The following is an 18,454-nucleotide window of genomic DNA, read 5'->3' as shown; positions in this document are numbered from 1 at the left end:
TTACTATGTTCAAATTAGTTTATTTAAATTCAGATCTCTGTATTATTATTTTTAGCTATGGCAGTCCTGAAATCATGGGGTGCTACTGCACCCTCAGCACCCCTACTTCCTGCATCCCTGGTTCAGAGTGGTTTTGCACCTTGCTTACCCATCGACTTCAGATGTCCTGCTTGGGGTTGGTTTGGACCAACATTTTAAAACTGATGACAGAAATTATGTAAAATGATGGTGGCTGGTGAGTATGAGCATTTTGATACATCTGTACTATAATGGAAATGATTTGTTAATAAAACATTTGTAACGTGCACATAGTACAAGTAAATTAGGTCTTTTTACATACAATCAACTAAATGTGCTGTACAGATTAAAAAAAAAAACTTGTCTAGCTAAAAAAACAACAACAACAACAAAACTGTAAATTCTGAATTTGTAGCACAAGTCTTAATGAATTGAGCTGAATAATTAAAATTTTGCAGATTTATCTTAAGCTATTTTATGAGGTATTTCAGGTGTTTTGGGGACACCATGTTATTAAACAAGAAGAAATATACTGTAATTATCTTTTTATAGCAATTTGATGTTAAGCTATCTGACTTAATCCTCAATCACTATTTTTGAAATATAAGCATTCTGGGTATTAATTTTATTAGAACTTTACTCTTCATATTGAGTTTTCTCTGTTATTATGGATTCAACTGTAATATGAAAGAACTGAAGAAAACAGAAATACTGTGTGAAGTGTGTAATTTAGGCATTCAGTTTTCAACATTCTACTGCAAGATGCTAATGTTGAAGCAGACCTTGAACAACAAGCATGTCTGCATAAGGAGAAAACTTTGTAAATATCTTTTGCCCACCTATCACTTTAATACTGACTTCTGTAAATGAGAGTCCTTGGTAATTCAGAGTAGATGCCATATATAAAATCTGAAAGCCTAGAGTCAATCAGACAGCAGTGATGGTATGTGTGTTCTTCTTTAGAAACTTCTGTTCATAGGCCACCACATTCTGAAAATCCTGGTCACACTAGTTTAAAACAGTAAAATTACTTTGCTATATATTACTATATAGTTTGTTCTTCCATAAAATAATTTAAATCAGCAATGCTTCTATGTTGGTTGACAATGTATGGTTTTGCGTTAGTTTCAGATGTATGTGATTAAAAAGTCAGCAAATATTCACACAGAGGTTTGAAGGTTAAGGAGAAGTTAACCCTTCTCTATGGCACCATGCATTTGATAAAGATAGAAGAGCACAACAAGATTTGCAGGGATTAAAAAAAAGCATGTTCTTTTTTCAAATCATTTTATGTCCGTTACTGCATTTTTGTTTTGCATACTTCATAGGTGTGCCAGTTAGCAAAAGACGGAGGGTGTAACTCTAGAGACTGCCTTCGTAAAGTTTTAGCCAGGTAACTAAGCATTACCTGACAAGCTTTATGGGGCCTCCCACAATTACTACTGCTAGAACCATGATCTAGAATACCACTATCAATCAATCAACCTTTATTTTGACTTGAATGCACATTTAGAGTGACCCTCATTTACAACGTAGCCAAGCAAGTTAAATAGGGAATAAAAAAGTTCAAATTAATTCAACCAACTAAAACAAATCAAGACTAACAAGACTAAATATACAAAGAAACTAAAATGAATAAAAGCTCACATGAGAAATAAAGATAAAACAGCAATAAAATATGTAATGAAAACAAATAAAAAGTAATTTAAAAAATGAGATAACACACAATAAGAAAAACTTAAAACATCTTTACAAACAAAATTATTCAATAAAATTGTAAAATAAATACGTAAAATAAAATAGAACAGTAAAAGAGCTAACATCAAATAAAACAGTTACAGGTTGAGCAGACATGGTTAGAAATTAGAGCTTCAAGTCGAGTGAACCCAGTAAGCAGGGCTTTAGAGATTCCTGTAATGTGTTCCAGTTAGCGGGTGCATTGTAGCCAAAAGCATTTTGCTCCAGTTCAGTAAAAACTCTATGACTATAGATCACCTCAACATAGTCTAGGATGATAAAAATGTTGTTTCCATCATCCTTATTTTGGTACAAGTATCTGAACATTTGTCTACATTTACTGACTAGATCATTAAACTAATATTTAAACGCAAACTTATTGTTCAGGTATATGCCATGTTAAAATCAATATTGGGAAATAATGAAGTTTTCTGTTCTTTGTATTTACAACTAGAGTATGCCTATAAACAATCTGTAAGGTAATGAAGAAGCACTAAAATTTTCCTACTGCTGCAGAATAGTGTCATCTGCATACAGAGGATCATTAGAGGTAGCAAGATCATTAATATATAAATTAATACTGGACCAAGGATTGAACCCTGTGGGACCTCCTGATTGACAGGCCTTAAATCTGATTTGTAGTAAACCAAGTGACAGACACACTGTTACCTGTCTGAGAGGCAGATTACTGAATGGAATTTCAGATGTAACGTGAACTTCACTAAATCTAAGTCAATAAGGCAATAATTTTTATCCACTGTTTTGGTAGGGTAGAGGGTTGTGTGTGGGTGAGGTTGACACAAATTTGTGATCAGATGCATTAGTCAACTGATTAAAATCTCCAAGGAACAGCTGATTAATCAAATGATGAAGAATAAGTAGAAGGAGGACTATATATCCCTTTTAAAACAAAAGATTTTTTTTCAAAGACAGGACTTAAAAATATTTTTTTAGAAACTGCAGTTTGTCACTTTTACCATGTGTGTCTGACTGATTCTGTCCTGTTACACAGTTAGTATTTTTGCTGAATATTTTATATAAATTACTACTCCGTCATCTCTAGTCTCTAAGCCAGGCTTCTGTGCTACAACGCCTGGATCAGTCTGTATGACTAGACCTTTCAGTTGATCCATTTTGCCCTTTTGAGGTAAGCTCAACTTTTATTTGATCTATTTTGTCCTTTTGAATTAAGCTCTGAGAATGTAAGCACTGTTTTCTGTTAAACATCATTGGCCTTTAGATTTCCCTGCACTTTTCAAACACATCTACATTTAAAATGAAATAAAGCTAACATTTTATTAAGCTATAATTCTAGTTTTAGATTTTTGATTTAGATTTTTGATCTTTATTTCTTGCCATGCTAAGTTGAACACTAGCTCAGTATTATGGTACGATGACATGAATAGTGACTGAGATACGATTTTATAACTGCAATGCTAGATGCACAGGAAAAAAAATTCAATTGTCAGGTCTCATGTGATTCTCTGCACCAGTGACTTCCAACTTTGGTCCTGGAGTACACCTGTCCTACACAGTCACAGCCACGTAAGATCAACAGTCACTTCAAATATGTCTCAAGTACGTCTTGCCAATGAAAAATCTATGGATGAAAATAAAAGAAGAGCCAACTATAAAAGCTCTCAACCAGTGGACCAAAGATCAAAAAATAAATAAATAAATAAATAAAAACAAATTGAACATCTGTGACCAAAATTGAAGGTACTACAGACAGTCACTGAGGAAGTCACTGGGTGAATTCTTCATACTGTCACTTCACCTCCGTTTATTTTATTTTGTTATACATGATTTAAAATACACACAAATAAACAAAAATAACATAATAGTGTTTCTTTTGCAGGAAGAGGCAAAACCTAAATGATATCAAAATGTCACAATATTAAGGAAAATACAAAATAATACACAAAACAATAATGACAAAATAAACATCAAATAACCCATATATTGGCATAATGCACAAAACAAATATGCAAATCTATAAACATGTGTGCTGTGAATGTGCACAAGGGTGTTTGTGTGTACAAACATAAAATCTACAGATACATATGTTTGTGAAATGATGAAAATTTATACACCAATATTAACTCCTGAACAATAGTAATATGTAACAATAAGTAAGTAATAAGCATAAAATAAATAAATAATGAAAACATAGACAACAATACATAGGGAAAAACAACTACAGTACAGATATTAAATGATCTTTTAAACATCTTTTGTAATATTCTAAAGAACAACAATTTTTTGCCAAATTGGAAAACCTATTCCATATTTTAGTACTCCTAAATCTTACTGAAAATTGACCACTACAAGTGAGAAATTTAGGAGGATGAAGATTTAACGATTGACGAGTTGAATATGAATGAACCTCTGAATTCGCTGTGAAATAATTTTTAAATGGCTCTGGATTATTCACTTCACTTGAATGTATCTTTTACATAAAAACCTATTTGAAAATATTAACATCATAAGTAGTAAGAACCTGAAATTTCTGAAATAAAGGAGCAGATGACATATATAAATCTGACAAGGTTGCAATCCTAACGTTTCTGGAGGACCCAAATTTTGTAGAAAGTAGTGGAAAAAGTACTTGCTCAAATCATACTACAGTTTGAAAGATAAGAATGAATTAGACTATAATAAAGAGTAAGAAGACAGTTTGCGTTGACCAGATGACCAACCCTCCTTATAATACCAATAAATGTGTTTATTTTTTTTTTGCTAACCCTATCTATTTGTTCTCTTCAACTCAGACTCTCATCAACAATAGTTCCCAGTTGAAACTTGTGACATCTTAACAGACTCAATTATAATTTTAGATAAATCCTTACTTCATACTTCAGAATTTTATTTTTATATGTATTAATTTTGTACGTTTATTTAATCTGCACCATGTAGCATAGACAGTTAAACCAACATTAGCATCCTTAATCAATGTGTTGAAATTTAAATGGGAAGCAATTAGGGTTGTGTCACCTGCAAACATTATTGGAATATTTGAGACATTAGACAAATCATTAATATAAACAAGGAATAATAATAGTCCAAGAACGGATCCCTGAGGAACCTCACAAAATAATCTAGCTTTCCTGGAATAGCAGCCCTTAACACAAAAAAACACCTTCTGTTTGAGATATAATTTTTTTACCAGTTGTATGTAACACCCTGAAAACCATAGTTATGCAACTTTTCCAATAAGATATGATGATTAACTGCATAAAATGCTTTTGAAAGGTCATTTTTTTCAAGTGCAGGGTAACTTTGTCAATCAGGTGGAGCAGAGCAAGTGGAATGATTTTTCCTAAAAACTTACTTGAGTTTATAAAGAACTGAATTAGTCTAGATGGAATCTAATCCTTTTATATAGTCCCTTTTTACTAATATCTTTGAAAAATATGGATAGGGGTCTATAATTATTAAAACAACATGGATCACCCGCTTTTACATTGGAATAACTTTGGCAACTTTTAAATCCTCTGGCACAACATATGTTTTCAAAGACAAAGAAAAAATGTGAGCAAGTGGCTACAACATTGCTTCACCTGCTTGACAAGAAATGCAGAACATGGTCATGACCAGTTGAAGATATAATCCATCAATTATGCCACTTATTACTTGGATATCAGTATATTTAAAAGACGAAATAATAAGGAAATTTCTTGTAATACAATCCAATGGATTGCCATGACAAACAGGAATATTGTTAGCTAATTCATGACCAATATTTACAAAAGTCTTTAGTAGTCTTTTCTCTTTGTAACAACGGACTTATTATTTTCCACCTCATTTTGGTGCCTTCTGGGTACCTTTTATTCATATATATTTCACTAAATATTTCTTTTTTGCAGCTTTAACAGAATGGATATACTTATTTTTATAGGATTTATAGAGCCCATGTGTAAGGGGAGTTGGATTTACAGTATATTTTCTGTACAATTAATTTTTTTCCTCAACATCTTCTGTAAATCAGCTGTAAACCAAGGCTTATTAAAGTCTTGACTATATTTCTTGTTGAAATTGACAGCTGGAAAACATTCACTGAAACTAAGAATAATAACCTTCAACTTTTAATATGCAAAATCAGCATTATTTTCATCCCATGAAGTATTACCAAGCATGTCTTTAAACTTTATTATTTGACTTTCTCATAATTTGGTTGTGCAATATTTTCTTCTTTGACTCCAGATTTTATTATTTCACTCAAACAGTTAAATAAGATAATATCAATCAGAGTTAGTGAATCTTCTTGTGTAGATTTATAAATGAGAGGAAAAAATAATTAGAATTAAAAATATTAAATAAATTCCCAGTATCTAATTTATTTTTGAAAAGGGTTCTATTATTATCAAGACCTGGACAGACTTTCATCAAAATTTTTGATAACAGAGTCAGGTGGTAGATAAATAACACCAACAATATTTTTTTTCCATTAAAGGTACCAGAGAACAGATTTTACCTCAGCCCTATTCAAAATAAGATCATCCCTAATTTTAAATGCATAGCCATCACAAATAAACAGAGATATTCCAACTCCAGATCTATTTTCTCTTACATAGTGAACCGAATTGTATTTAGGAAGTTTAAGGATATCTTTAGAATCCTCTGCAAGCCATGTTTCTGACAATGCGATAACAGAAAAATCATCTTTAAGTGTAGATAAATAATGAAAAAAAATATTGTAGTTGCTGGAAAGGCATCTTATGTTCAAATGAAAAGTAGAGTATATATTAGAAGGTATAAAAACATATCATTAAACTGGCTTTCATTATAAAAACTACACAGGTTAGAGACTTAGAGTTAATTGTAGAGAGATCAAAAGGCTTAAAGACCTGGCTTTGAAAATCACACTTCATGCAGTCCATAATGTAAATAAAAATAATGTGAATGTGTGATTAAATAAGTACTTTGAAATATCTAATGGTGAGAACTAATGAGCTAAAAAAAATCTCTCTCTCTCCAGCTGCTTACATTGCTGGGAACAGTTCTGTCCTTCGCTGTCGGATAGCTTCAGGGAAGTCCTTATTAATGAAGATGTCCGAGCCCCTCAAGATTTTAACTTTATCCAGAAGCAAGTTTGTCTTTCAACTGCAGAAATCTGACCACAATGGGTCGGGCCTTTCCCGAAGATGACACTGGTTTCCCAGTCCTATGAGCCCAAACCAACTGCAGTTTCAAATGATTCAGTTTTTTACTCAACAACTTTATCACTTTTTCTTCAGACTCAGATACCTTTTCTTTGATAGTCTCTTGAATGCCATGAATAACAATGTTATGTTGTTTTGACTTCCCATCCAAATAGTTTATCTTGTCTGAGACTTTTGCAAACTGGTCCAGATCTGCCCTGGTCTCATTACTGTTCTTGGACCAAGTTTTACATGAAACTTTAAAATCATTGAATTCCTTTTGAGTCATTTCTTAACCCGCCTTGAGATCTTCCTGTTTGAAGAATCAACTACGAACTGTACATAGGTTTTTAAGCGTTTTTCCTGTTGTTCAAGCAAAGTTCTGTAAAAATCTTTTTGCTGTTCCAAAAATTCACACACTTGAGCCATGGTGACATACTACTCAGTAGTGTTGTTTTAGGTGGCATGTTTTGATCATCCGACTTCAAGACCTAGTAGGCCCAAAGTTCAGCAGGATAGAGCCAGAAGCCTCCAGAAAATTCCTGCAATGTCCACAATCTTGATACAAAGAGCTGATTTGACTCCTTCCAATTGAAAAATTCAAAGTTCTGGGCAGGATTCCTCAGATTATCAATCAATAGAAGAAAAGCCTCCAGCCTCCATGAGCCACCAATGCTGAAGTTCAGCAGAATCAGGCTAGAAACCTCTACAAAATACCTGTAATATCCACAATTTTGATGTAAAAAGTTAATTTAACTTTTCTTAATTCAACCAGCAACAAAAATTCAAAGTTCTGGGCAGGATTCCTCAGTTTATTGATAGATAGATTCCTGACCAACAAACAGCAGTCTAAGATCACTTGTAGCCAAAGCCATAGCAGAAAACAAAACTGGAACAAAAACAACTACATGTGAAATGAAATGGCTATGGCAGTCTCTGGTGATGGACACGGACTCCTGACTCACTGAACCAGAGGCGATTCACAAAGCTCCCAAATTATTAAGTTTCTACTGATAGAGAGAAATAGGTTGAAGTCATTGGAAGAGCTACAGAGATTACATATATTGTATATGCTCCTTCCTTGCTGCTGTTCAGATTCTGATGGGTCAAAAATCAAAAGGGGAAAAAGTAATGACCAAGTCATATGGGGAATAGGGCAAACCTGGTGTAAAGTAATTTAGTCAGAATGCTATCGTCAAACGTGACGATATGCAGTACTGCCAGCATTAATGTCCCATAAGTAAAGAAGATGCATTTCCAATGAGGGACATGGCATAACATGAGATGAGATCTAGGGACAGAATGTAGTTAAAATGATTTATCTGAACTATCATTGAGGTGAGGTAGAGCAGGATTGGGGGTTGCTGGCGAAGCAGGCAGTTTGTGAGCAGTTAGAGCTGCTTACATAACAGGGCCAGATGCGTCTGTGCCTTCACTGCCATGTGCAGTGTAAGATCACAGGCAGGATGATCAAAAGATTTGAGGAAAACTGGCCTTTGTACCAGAAAAATGGTTATGAAAGAACCACCAACTTTATTCAGACAACCGATAAAATGGCTTCCAAGTTATAGGACCCACAAGTCAGGTTATGGACTGCCTAAACTAGCATTATCCTGTGTGCAATTATACAAGGCAGAATGAGTATGAGTCACATTTAACACAAAATCACCTTCAATTCAGGAGGCAGCATTCATCAATTATCTTTGAAAAGACCAAGAGGCCAAAAATAGTTGGGTTTCATTCAATGTTCAAGCAATTGTTTTTGTAGGATGTTGATGTAAAGAGTATAGTTCACACCCAAATTCATTGCTTTTCAAGACTTTTGAAGACCTCAGCATAAAAATAATACAATTTCCACTGCATAACAATCCACACTCTCAAATATGGCATCTATTAAATATATTTTTATTCAAATCTACATGGATATATATACTTTAAGATTGCACTATGCTGACAATCTTTTCAGTGTGTTTGACCATCCGTTTTGCTGTCCACTTTATCCACTTCCTTCATCAGTGATCGGTTCTGACAACACTACTGCTGTTGGCTGGATATTTTGGTTGGCAGACTTAATTTTTTTATTGTATAATACAGTGTATTTATTATGTGGCTTTGGCAGCATGACATTCACGTTCGTCTCTAGCCATGTGCTCACTTTTTAAACACTGGAGCTGCAGATATTACATGGTTCAAGTGTCTTTAAAACAGTTCAACACAGCAGACATTAAGGCCACTTTGATTATGGGTCTCAGATAAAATCTCAAGACAGAAACACAGAGAAAGCAAAGAACTATGTCTGGGGACCAGTGCCTGAGCCAACTGAATGATTCCATATGCAAAATGATTCCATATGCTGCAGGAAGTCCTCAGGCCAGAGATGAAAATGCAAATCTACTGCGCCATTCATCATTTATATGAGGACAAGAAAAAAAAGGGAGCACATCAAGAATATTTTCTTGTGTTGATGATATGGACAAAATAATATCAAGTACTGTTTTACCACATATGGCATAATTTTCAGTATCAAAAAACACAGAAACATGGCCGTTGCCATTTGATGATCATACAGTTTTGACCAAAAAATGTATTCCGATTTGCATTCATTTGTGAACTATATTTTGTTAACTGTATTATTTATCTCATCTAAAGCAGTAAAGACCACATATACACTCACCAAACCCTTTATTAGGAACAGTATACTAATAACAGGCAGGGCCTCCCTTTCCCTCATCACTGCTGTGTCTGATCCTCTCATACTAACATAACACACACTAACACACCACTACCCGATCAGTGTCATTGCAGAACTGAGAATGATCCAGCACCCGAATAATTCCTGCTCTGTGGTGGTCCTGACAATCGAAGAACAGGGTAAAAGGGGGCAAACTACAGTCTGTAATTGTAGAACTACATAGTGCACCTATATGGTAAGTGGAGCTAATAAATGTGACTATAATATATATATATATATATATATATATATATATATATATATATATATATATATATATATATATATATATCCTACTTCTCCACCTAAGCAACCACAGCAGTAGTTAACAAAGCATGCATAATTACTATTCTGTGTGTTTCGGCTCCAAATAATTTGGGCTTCTCCAGTTCAAGGGCTGTGTTGGGAAAGTGGTGTTAATTCATAGGTAGCTCATAAGCACCCACTTTATGAACAGACAAGAAAGAAGACATGGGATACTTTCTCGAAAATGTCCACTTCCATCCACCAGCACATCCTTCAAGCTCCTTCAAATTTATAAACAACAAAAACAGTAGCTTGCAAAGCCACCCGATAGACAGAACTACTACTTTTTTTTATATGGCTTAGTCTAGCAATGTGTTTACATTTTCATAGTTCTTAGAGGATATGAAAATTGATTTTGAAATAACAATAAATTCATATCATTTCAATGGAAGTTCCCGTTGGAAGATAGACAGCGGCACAGACAACTAGCCCATTTCAAGACAATTTGCTGGTTGGAGACAAGCATTTTGCAATGTTGTCAAGCAAGGACTCTTTTTAGAAGCTAAAGCATATCTGTTAGCAATTCTATCTCACTTATTTCAGACTACCTACCTCAGCTTGGGTTTTCTTCTCTGACTTCCTATGGAAAAAATAGCTCTAATCTGAAATGAATGCCAGTTCAAACTTTAAATTCTTCCTGAAATCTTCTGGTTTAAAGTGGTTTGAATACAGTTGTTTCTCAGTACATTCATACACATTTAATTTACCCGTAAATTTCCATGACTTTTCCATGCCTTTGAAGCAAATTTTCACAACTATTCATTCTCTGAAACATCTGTGTAGACATGAAGAATAAGCATAAAAATCTACATAAAAATTTCTTACAGTATATCTTAAGTAAAATTAATGACAAGCTATTTGGTGTGATACAAAAATAAACAATTAATTAAGTAATGTTGACAAACTGATGTTTACAGAATGTGTCAAACCCTGAGAACTCCATTCTGTAGCCCCAAATAACAATAAATGACTGGGAGGCAAGTGTTTGAAAAATAATTAAGTTAAAAAAAGGGTCCAGTAACACTAACACTTACTTCAGAAGGCAGCAGTGTAAGACATAAACTGTCTTTTGGAATAAGGCTTTTAAACTAACTATGCCTTCTATTTACGATAAACCTAACTGAGCATTAACAGAAGATAACTTTCCCCTAAAAACAATCCACACACAGTTTATTTTTTCATTTCTGCAAGCTTCTCATCTATACACTTTTCAATCTTTAACAGATGCTTTTTTTCTTTCACAGTTTGGCAAAAACTGTTGGATTTGGTGATGAAGGTCAGCTTGCTTGTAGCTTTTGCTTTCTCAGCATATTCCTCTGCCAATTTCTCAAGAGCGAAAACATCAGCCTCCATCCTAGCCCTCTTCTTTTTCAAATCATCTAGCTCATCTGTGAGGGCCTTCCGTTTCCAGTCAACAGCTTGCTGTTTTTAACTTCTCTTCTCTTCATCCAGGTAGCTATGGAACTTCTGCCTGGCTCCCGCAGCCAAAAGGAGCAGTTTTGTTGTGATCTCTACCTTGGTTATGCCTCCAACAGACCTGACATGGTCTCCTTCTGATTCTCCACAATCAATTCTTTGTTAATGGAAAATCCTTTCTCCACACTTGTCCATGAGACAAGTAGAATCTTCACCACATCACACACTTTGGAAAATGATGATTTTGTCCCCATTGTCTCATACAGCAGGGTGTCCATTCAATCTGTTTTGGGGTTAATGAATTAAGCCTAAAGAACAGCTGAATCACAAAACTCCCTAAACTCTTTGAGGATATTATAACACAATGGCTCAACCATGTGTTTAGCTTCAACAAGTATGTGAATTTTTTTTTCATTTGACTTACAGCTCCTAAGATTCAGCCATGCGTCTTGGGCCTAGGCACTGCATGCTTCTCACTAATGTGTGATGCACTGGAGACTTTTTCAGCAACTTCTCAAGGAGTGTGATCAAGAGTAAAAACTTTATTTGAAGAACTGAGTTGGTTTAATGTGGCTTCTGCTGCAAATCCAATATCAATCTAAAAATCTTTGTCTTTGTGCAGACTACTGTCCTAAAAAGGAGGAGCTTCAATGTGGATGTGGCCTCTTGCAGGAAATTCAGAAATTGTTCTGCAATTGAGCCCTGCAAACAATTAAAATGGGCGGATTTTATGTTTCAGTTTGATCTATCTCAATGAGCAAACTTACAAACAGGTGAAGTGCATCTCTCTTTTGAGTTAAACACATCAAATGAGTGAATATTACACATTCATAGCTGACTATGCAATGTATAACATAAAACATTAGCAATTTCACCATCAATATGTTTATCCTTACCTTTAATCAGTTTGTGCATGTCCTCAGAGAGGAACGGCAGCATGGATTGGTCTGCTTAATACATGGTGAGGAAGGGGTTGATTTATCTTGCAATGCTGTTAAATATTCCCACTTTCACTGTGAAGTGAGGAACAGCACATCAAATGTTCACCTCCAGAAACGACTTCACTTTTGGACTGGGTAGTTCACCTCTCCCTACCATGTTGACGTAGTGTTTGACATGTGGCCAGAGCAGCAGTCCACTTTCTGACACATTAACATTATCAATTTAAGGGTCCTTGCAAAACTTAAGCATGGGAGTGCTATAGCCAGTTGCTGTTGTAAATTCTTTAACAGCCAGTACAGGCTAGAGAGTCCGTGTTCACATCCATCCCTAAATGCTTTGTCCAGTATATGCAACCTGCATGAACTGATGTTGATCTGCGTCTTTCCCCGCCATTCAGCACTTGCTTCTGAAGTATTTCGAACACTTGTTAATTCACGCATGGCCCATCCATCTAAAGGAAAGCCCTTCATTATCTCAGCGATATCTTGACCATAAACTCTGAGCCGATGTCTTAATCACCTCAGGCCCGTCCCACATGCATGACATGCATGTCTAACTGTTTAGCCTGTAAACAGTGTTTCAATCAGTGCTTAAATCAAAAAACATAACATACAATCTTTGGTTCAATACTTTGGACAAGGTTGGTTTTTTAAAATAAGAAAGAGCCAGTCCAAAGGTACAAATATATGAGCACTTCCGTTTACTGTATGCTAATCTGGCAGTTACCTGGCTGTCAGGGAACATGATCTGAAAATGCTGACTTGTGTCTTCACATGACTTGCAGGAACAGTGAGAATTAGCCACCTCTAACGCTCACAGTACCTCATCAGTTAGGGCTTCGTTTCTGGCCACAGACACACTCGAAATGTTCCCTTGTTTGATGGTGGATGAGAGGGAAGCACTGCAGGGGGCAGAGGGCGAAAAAGCCGGTGATGGTGTTAAAAGTTGATTCGCGTACAGAAGCAGCAGCCTGAAGCTTAGCTTCTTTAGCAGAGCTAGCTAGCACTGCCTCTCCCATGTTCGAAATGTCAAACGTTTTACTACACAGTACATATCCCACGTCCTGGTCTTTCTCAAGCCATGCCTTACATTTGTCCAAATTAAGCCAAACATTATTAAATCAGCATTTTCTGGCATTGTGCGAATTTACACTTCATCAAAGTACAAGCTGTAACTCAGGTCGTAGTCTGACATTACCCCACACAGAGAACAACAATGTCAAGTGACGTGACTGATCTGCCAGAACATTAAAGTATTGCTTAACCAATATACAATTTCTCAGTCAATTAACTTAACCACATATACAGTTATTTGTGAAGCAATGACTTTTCCAAAACTTTCTGGGTTTATTTATTTTTCTAAAACTTATTGAGGCCTGGAATTTGCAATTGCAAATTCCATGACTTTTCCTGGTTTTTCATGACTGTACGAACCATGAATGCAGTGGTGCAGGCAGAAATACATAAGGTAACACATAAGGTAATACATTCTGTAACACGCTGTCCCATAGTGTCATAACACCAGGTTATTCCTGACAGCAGTGCAGTCACCATACAACCTAATCCAACCACCCAAGAGTGATACAAAACAATAGTAAGACTGTGTACACATCAACCAGTGTTCAGGATTCAACATCACAAACACAACCAACACAGCAATAGTTTTCAGGCAGCTGAGATTTACAACGATGAGGAAAAACAACACAGCAAGCTCAAAACCCTAAATTGAACTGTTCTAAGCTAAGGGATTCTGCTACAGCAGGCATGAAAAATGTTTATGGATCAATTTCTGGAACAAGGTGGAGGGTGTGATGATTCTGACTGTTCATAATACAATGACAGCACTCACAGAAAACATTTCCATTTGACTGGGTATCAATCTATCAAACCAAGCCCACCCAAGCCCATGCCTGCTTGTGTACGCCCCTGATCTAGTGGTGCATTTTCATTGGAGTTTTATTGGGGTTACTTATAGTAGCCTACCACTTTTTACCTTTTTAAATCTTTTTCTGCGACAATGAAGAAAGACAGGGGATTAGATGCAGTAATGAAGTTCTTTATCAAGGAGCATGATGTGACATAAACCTGCAGTGGTCCAGTCTGTATTTGAACAGTGCTCTGTCATCTGCACCTAGTTCCAATCTGTTTAGATCTTACCTTTAGAACCCTAGGGTAATATGGGGTAATTGGTTGGTATTTGGGTCAATTACTATTACAATTGCAATTATTAAGTATTTACATGATATAGTCACACAAGTCATATCTTGTGTGACTCTAATTTAATGTAAAATGAAAGACGGACCTAAATATTACTCATTTTATAATAACATTTGCCATATTTACAGTTATTTATCTGATAAAATGTATTTTAGGGCCTGTTTGTGTTATTTTGAGTGAAAGTTTTTAGTGAACTCACTGTAGTGGTTTAGAACACTGCCTTTTGTCACATACCCCCCTCCCACCCCCACTGTCAGTTTAGAAGCATGCACAGAGCACATGGTTAGTGTGTAACTGCATTTTGTGCCATTATCTTTACCTGTAAATATCTGATTATCAGCACTAAACAGTGAAGGGCCTGTTTGAGAAACAAGGAAATTTTCTAGATTTTACATGTGCAGTGAGCCATTTAAATGGGACATTAAAATGGACGTAAATGCAGGATTTGAATGATGGTTTTCTGAACTGGATTATTGACTGAATCTTTGCTGAACCTCCATAAAGTCACTGTGGACATACAGGGTAAGTCCTGCTGATTGCTATGATGAGTGAATTGTGTTGTTTTAAAACTTTTGTTGCCATTTGAAGGCTAAAGCAGAGAACTATTAGCAGGTTTACAGTGGATCTGGCTGTGTTTGGTGCTATATTTCTGGCTGTGGGTTGACTAGAGCTGGGATTTCTCACTCTAGCTAGTCAGAGCAGCGTCTCGGTGATTTTCTGAGCTGAATTACTCACTTATGCTGACATCACAGCTCAATGTTAGAATGCAGGCCTTGGGTTTAACATACCTGTTTCTGTGACCTTTAGTGACAGGGAGCTGAAAATATTAGTAATATCTCTAATACTACATTTCATTACTTGAGAAATATATCCAAGATAAGAAACTAACCCTACAAGATGTTGAGAAATTAGGTTATGATTTTATAACTAATAGATTAGACTACTGTAACATGTTACTGGCTAGTTGCCTTGCTATCTCTCTAAATAGGCTCCAACTGATTCAGAATGCAGCAGCCTGTGTCCTTACCAAGAAAAGAAAGTTACTCTGGTCTTATTCAGTTTATACAAGCGTCCTATTAAGTTTTAATTTTATGAAAAGGTTTTGTCTATGAACATTTAAAGCTGTTAATAGCATTCCAGAGAATATCAGAAATGCAACTTGTTAGGTGTTTTTAAATCCAGATTAAAACATATTTGTTTAGGCTATCATAAACATAGATACTGTGGCTCATTTTCACCTGTGATCTGCAATTGTCCAGTCAAATCAAAGTTTATTTATATAGTGCTTTTTACAACAGGTGTTGTCTCAAAGCAGCTTTACAGAAAAAACCTGGGTCCAAGCCCCCGTGAGCAAGCCAATGGCGACAGTGGGAAGAAAAACTCCCTAAGAGCAAGAGGAAGAAACTTTGGGAAGAACCAAGACTCAAAAGTGGAACCCATCCTCCTCTGGTCGACATTGGGTAGCAAACAGCATTGGTGAAAAATATTAAAATACAGAAACGGGGAAAAACAGGTGAAGCAATAGTTATAATTAAATAGTTTGAGTCTGTGCTGCAGCAGCAGCAGCAGCATAATTGTGCTGTTACTTAATTTAAAAGTGTTTTTATCTTTTATATTTTAAATATATTATAAATAAATAAATTTTATTTTTACAGTATTATTGTGTATGTCTGTACCAAATTTGAATAACCTCAGTGAATAACTAAGGTATGAACACGTTGGTAAGCACACACCATCCTACTCTACCTGCTGATGCATTTCTCTAGAACAAGATGCTAAACAGAACCTTAGTTCCAGAAACATACACCCTTTGTTCACACTCTTCTTTCCTAATTAAATGAATAATAGTGTGCACAACAGATTAGTTGCTAATCCGATGATAAGATATTTTGTTGGGTGTTTGGCTTAGCCGTATGTATGTATGTATGTATTTATCAGTTTATTTACAATGAGGAAAGTCATTAAAAATATGCATGTTGGGCAGAAAAAAAAACTCAATAGCAACACATTTTCTTACTTCTATTAGTAACAATTGCAAGCACATTTTCAAATTCACAGTTGGGTCTTCATGTATCTGCAAGTGACTTGTAGTGAGGAAATGGTATGGAAAACTTGTGGTTAAACAAGCTTAGTTTTTTGCATTGAAGAGCCAGAAAGGTCAAAGAGGTGAAATGCAACAAAAATCCTGTCCAGAAATGTACTTGCACATGTAAAAAATTCAACATGCACATGAGTCAGTAACAGTGGGATTTGATGTTTTTTAGACATGTGATACTCATACCAACAATCTAAAAAGAATGGCTGATTTGTATACAAATGACTGATAGCATTAATAATGTCAAAACACTTACCAGAGCCAAGCTGCATCCAGCCGCAAATTTTGTAAACGGTGAGAGTGCTACAGAAGAAGAATAGTGCAAAACAGCCAATACAGGACAGCACAAGAACCATGGACGTTCCGACAAAAAAGGATGCGGCCTTGAAAGCACCCGAAGGAATAGAGCCAAACTCAGTGAAACTACCTTTACAGGTCAGATCCCGGGACAATCCATTTCCAATGCAATAATGGAAAAGGCCAAAGTAACCGGCCTGGGGGGTATCGATACCGTCACCTATCCAGTACGGCTGAATAAAGCACACAACGTTCACAATAGCAAACAAGATTGTGAAAATGGCCCACAGGACTCCAATAGCACGAGAGTTCCTGATGTAGTTAGTCTGGTAGATTTTAGCTGCTTCAGAGGCAGGGAGCATTGCTGCCGGAGCTCCAGGTACCATGCTCTGCAAAAAAATAAACTTGTAGAGTGCGAGATCTTGAGCCTTGCTTTAGCGTGTTGAGTTACGTTTTAAGATAGTAATTAAATATTACAGCCTTAGGTTAGCAGTGCTCCTGCAACCTGCAGTTCAGCATCTCTCCGCTGTTAGAATCCTAGTGCTCACCTTTCCTCCCATCCTCACATTGTAAAGCGCTACAGTGGCCTGGCCTCTCTTGATTGCCTGTATTTCGCCTGGTAAGAGGAAATAGACCCTTAATGTTTTTTGAAAATCTATTTCCTTAATGGCATTTAATTTTTTCCCCCACGCCGCTCTTCATCTGTCTCTCCTGAAATTAAAATCACGTCAACAACTACAACGTCAAGCAACTACGCTGCTTTTCTTTCTTATGGTTGAACCGAAAAGATGTCAGACGCGTCTTTTCCTCTGCAATATCGACACATGAGGACGTGTCCAAATGTCTACCTCAGGATCAAATGTAGCCATCTGTCTGCCATGAAAATCATCTTCACGCCGTGCTGTCGGCAGCCTCCTCTGTGAAGATAATACAAAGACGAACAAATGGAGGCGAAGCGGGAACGACGGCACCGTTGTCTCGGCCTAAAATGATATCCTCTGTTTCAACTGAAATTAGAAGAACAGTCTTCCCTTGCCCGCTTTATGAAACGCAGGTGCATTTCGCACAAACAGGCGTTGTCTGCAGCCCAGCCGTGAGGTCCGATTCGTGAACGAATCATTCTTTTGAACCGGTTCTTTTCAATGAATTGGTTGAACCGATTCAAACATCCAAATGAATTTATTTTTTTCTGTAGCATTTTAGCAGCATTTAGGTCCGTGTTATAGGCTAACAATTCTACAGAAATGTCAATATTAATTTTCGAAAATGTAACCTCATCAAATCGTAACATAAAATCCTATGTCCTATATATCCTATGTAAACATAAAAAACCTATTTAAATTCTCATATTTTCTCAGTGTATGCTGTGTTTGGCTGTGCGTGTGCCAGTATGCCATATATATTTAATTAAACAACAAAATTAGATTTCAATTTAGTGAAAGATTCTGCCTTGCAAGCCATGTTTTGCCGTTTCTGGTAAAAGTTGTGCAATCTGAAGCTAAATGTGTGCTGAAAATCAAGATGAACTGCTTGTAGAGTACAATCACTTTCTCTT

The 18,454-nt window shown here is 36.0% G+C and overlaps 1 protein-coding gene across 2 annotated transcripts in view; it reads right to left on the bottom strand.

Annotated features, from left to right (window-relative positions):
* Positions 1–17,979, bottom strand: part of LOC118801258 (LHFPL tetraspan subfamily member 3 protein-like) — a 34,526-nt gene extending 16,547 nt beyond the window's left edge. Inside the window, exon 1 of one of the 2 annotated variants that reach the window (XM_036561466.1) lies at positions 16,859–17,979. In XM_036561466.1, coding sequence (XP_036417359.1) covers positions 16,859–17,285 — 427 coding nt within the window. In that variant the 5' untranslated portion in view covers positions 17,286–17,979. The remainder of the gene's footprint in view (positions 1–16,858) is intronic. The other variant, XM_036561467.1, reaches the window with a different exon arrangement.
* Positions 17,980–18,454: the final 475 nt, after the last annotated feature.

The sequence above is a fragment of the Colossoma macropomum genome, unplaced genomic scaffold, assembly GCF_904425465.1.
Source record: "Colossoma macropomum unplaced genomic scaffold, Colossoma_macropomum, whole genome shotgun sequence".
Classification (NCBI taxonomy): Eukaryota; Metazoa; Chordata; class Actinopteri; order Characiformes; family Serrasalmidae; genus Colossoma; species Colossoma macropomum.
The sequence above is the reverse complement of the archived record's forward strand: the minus strand, read 5'-3'. Positions and strand labels throughout refer to the sequence as shown.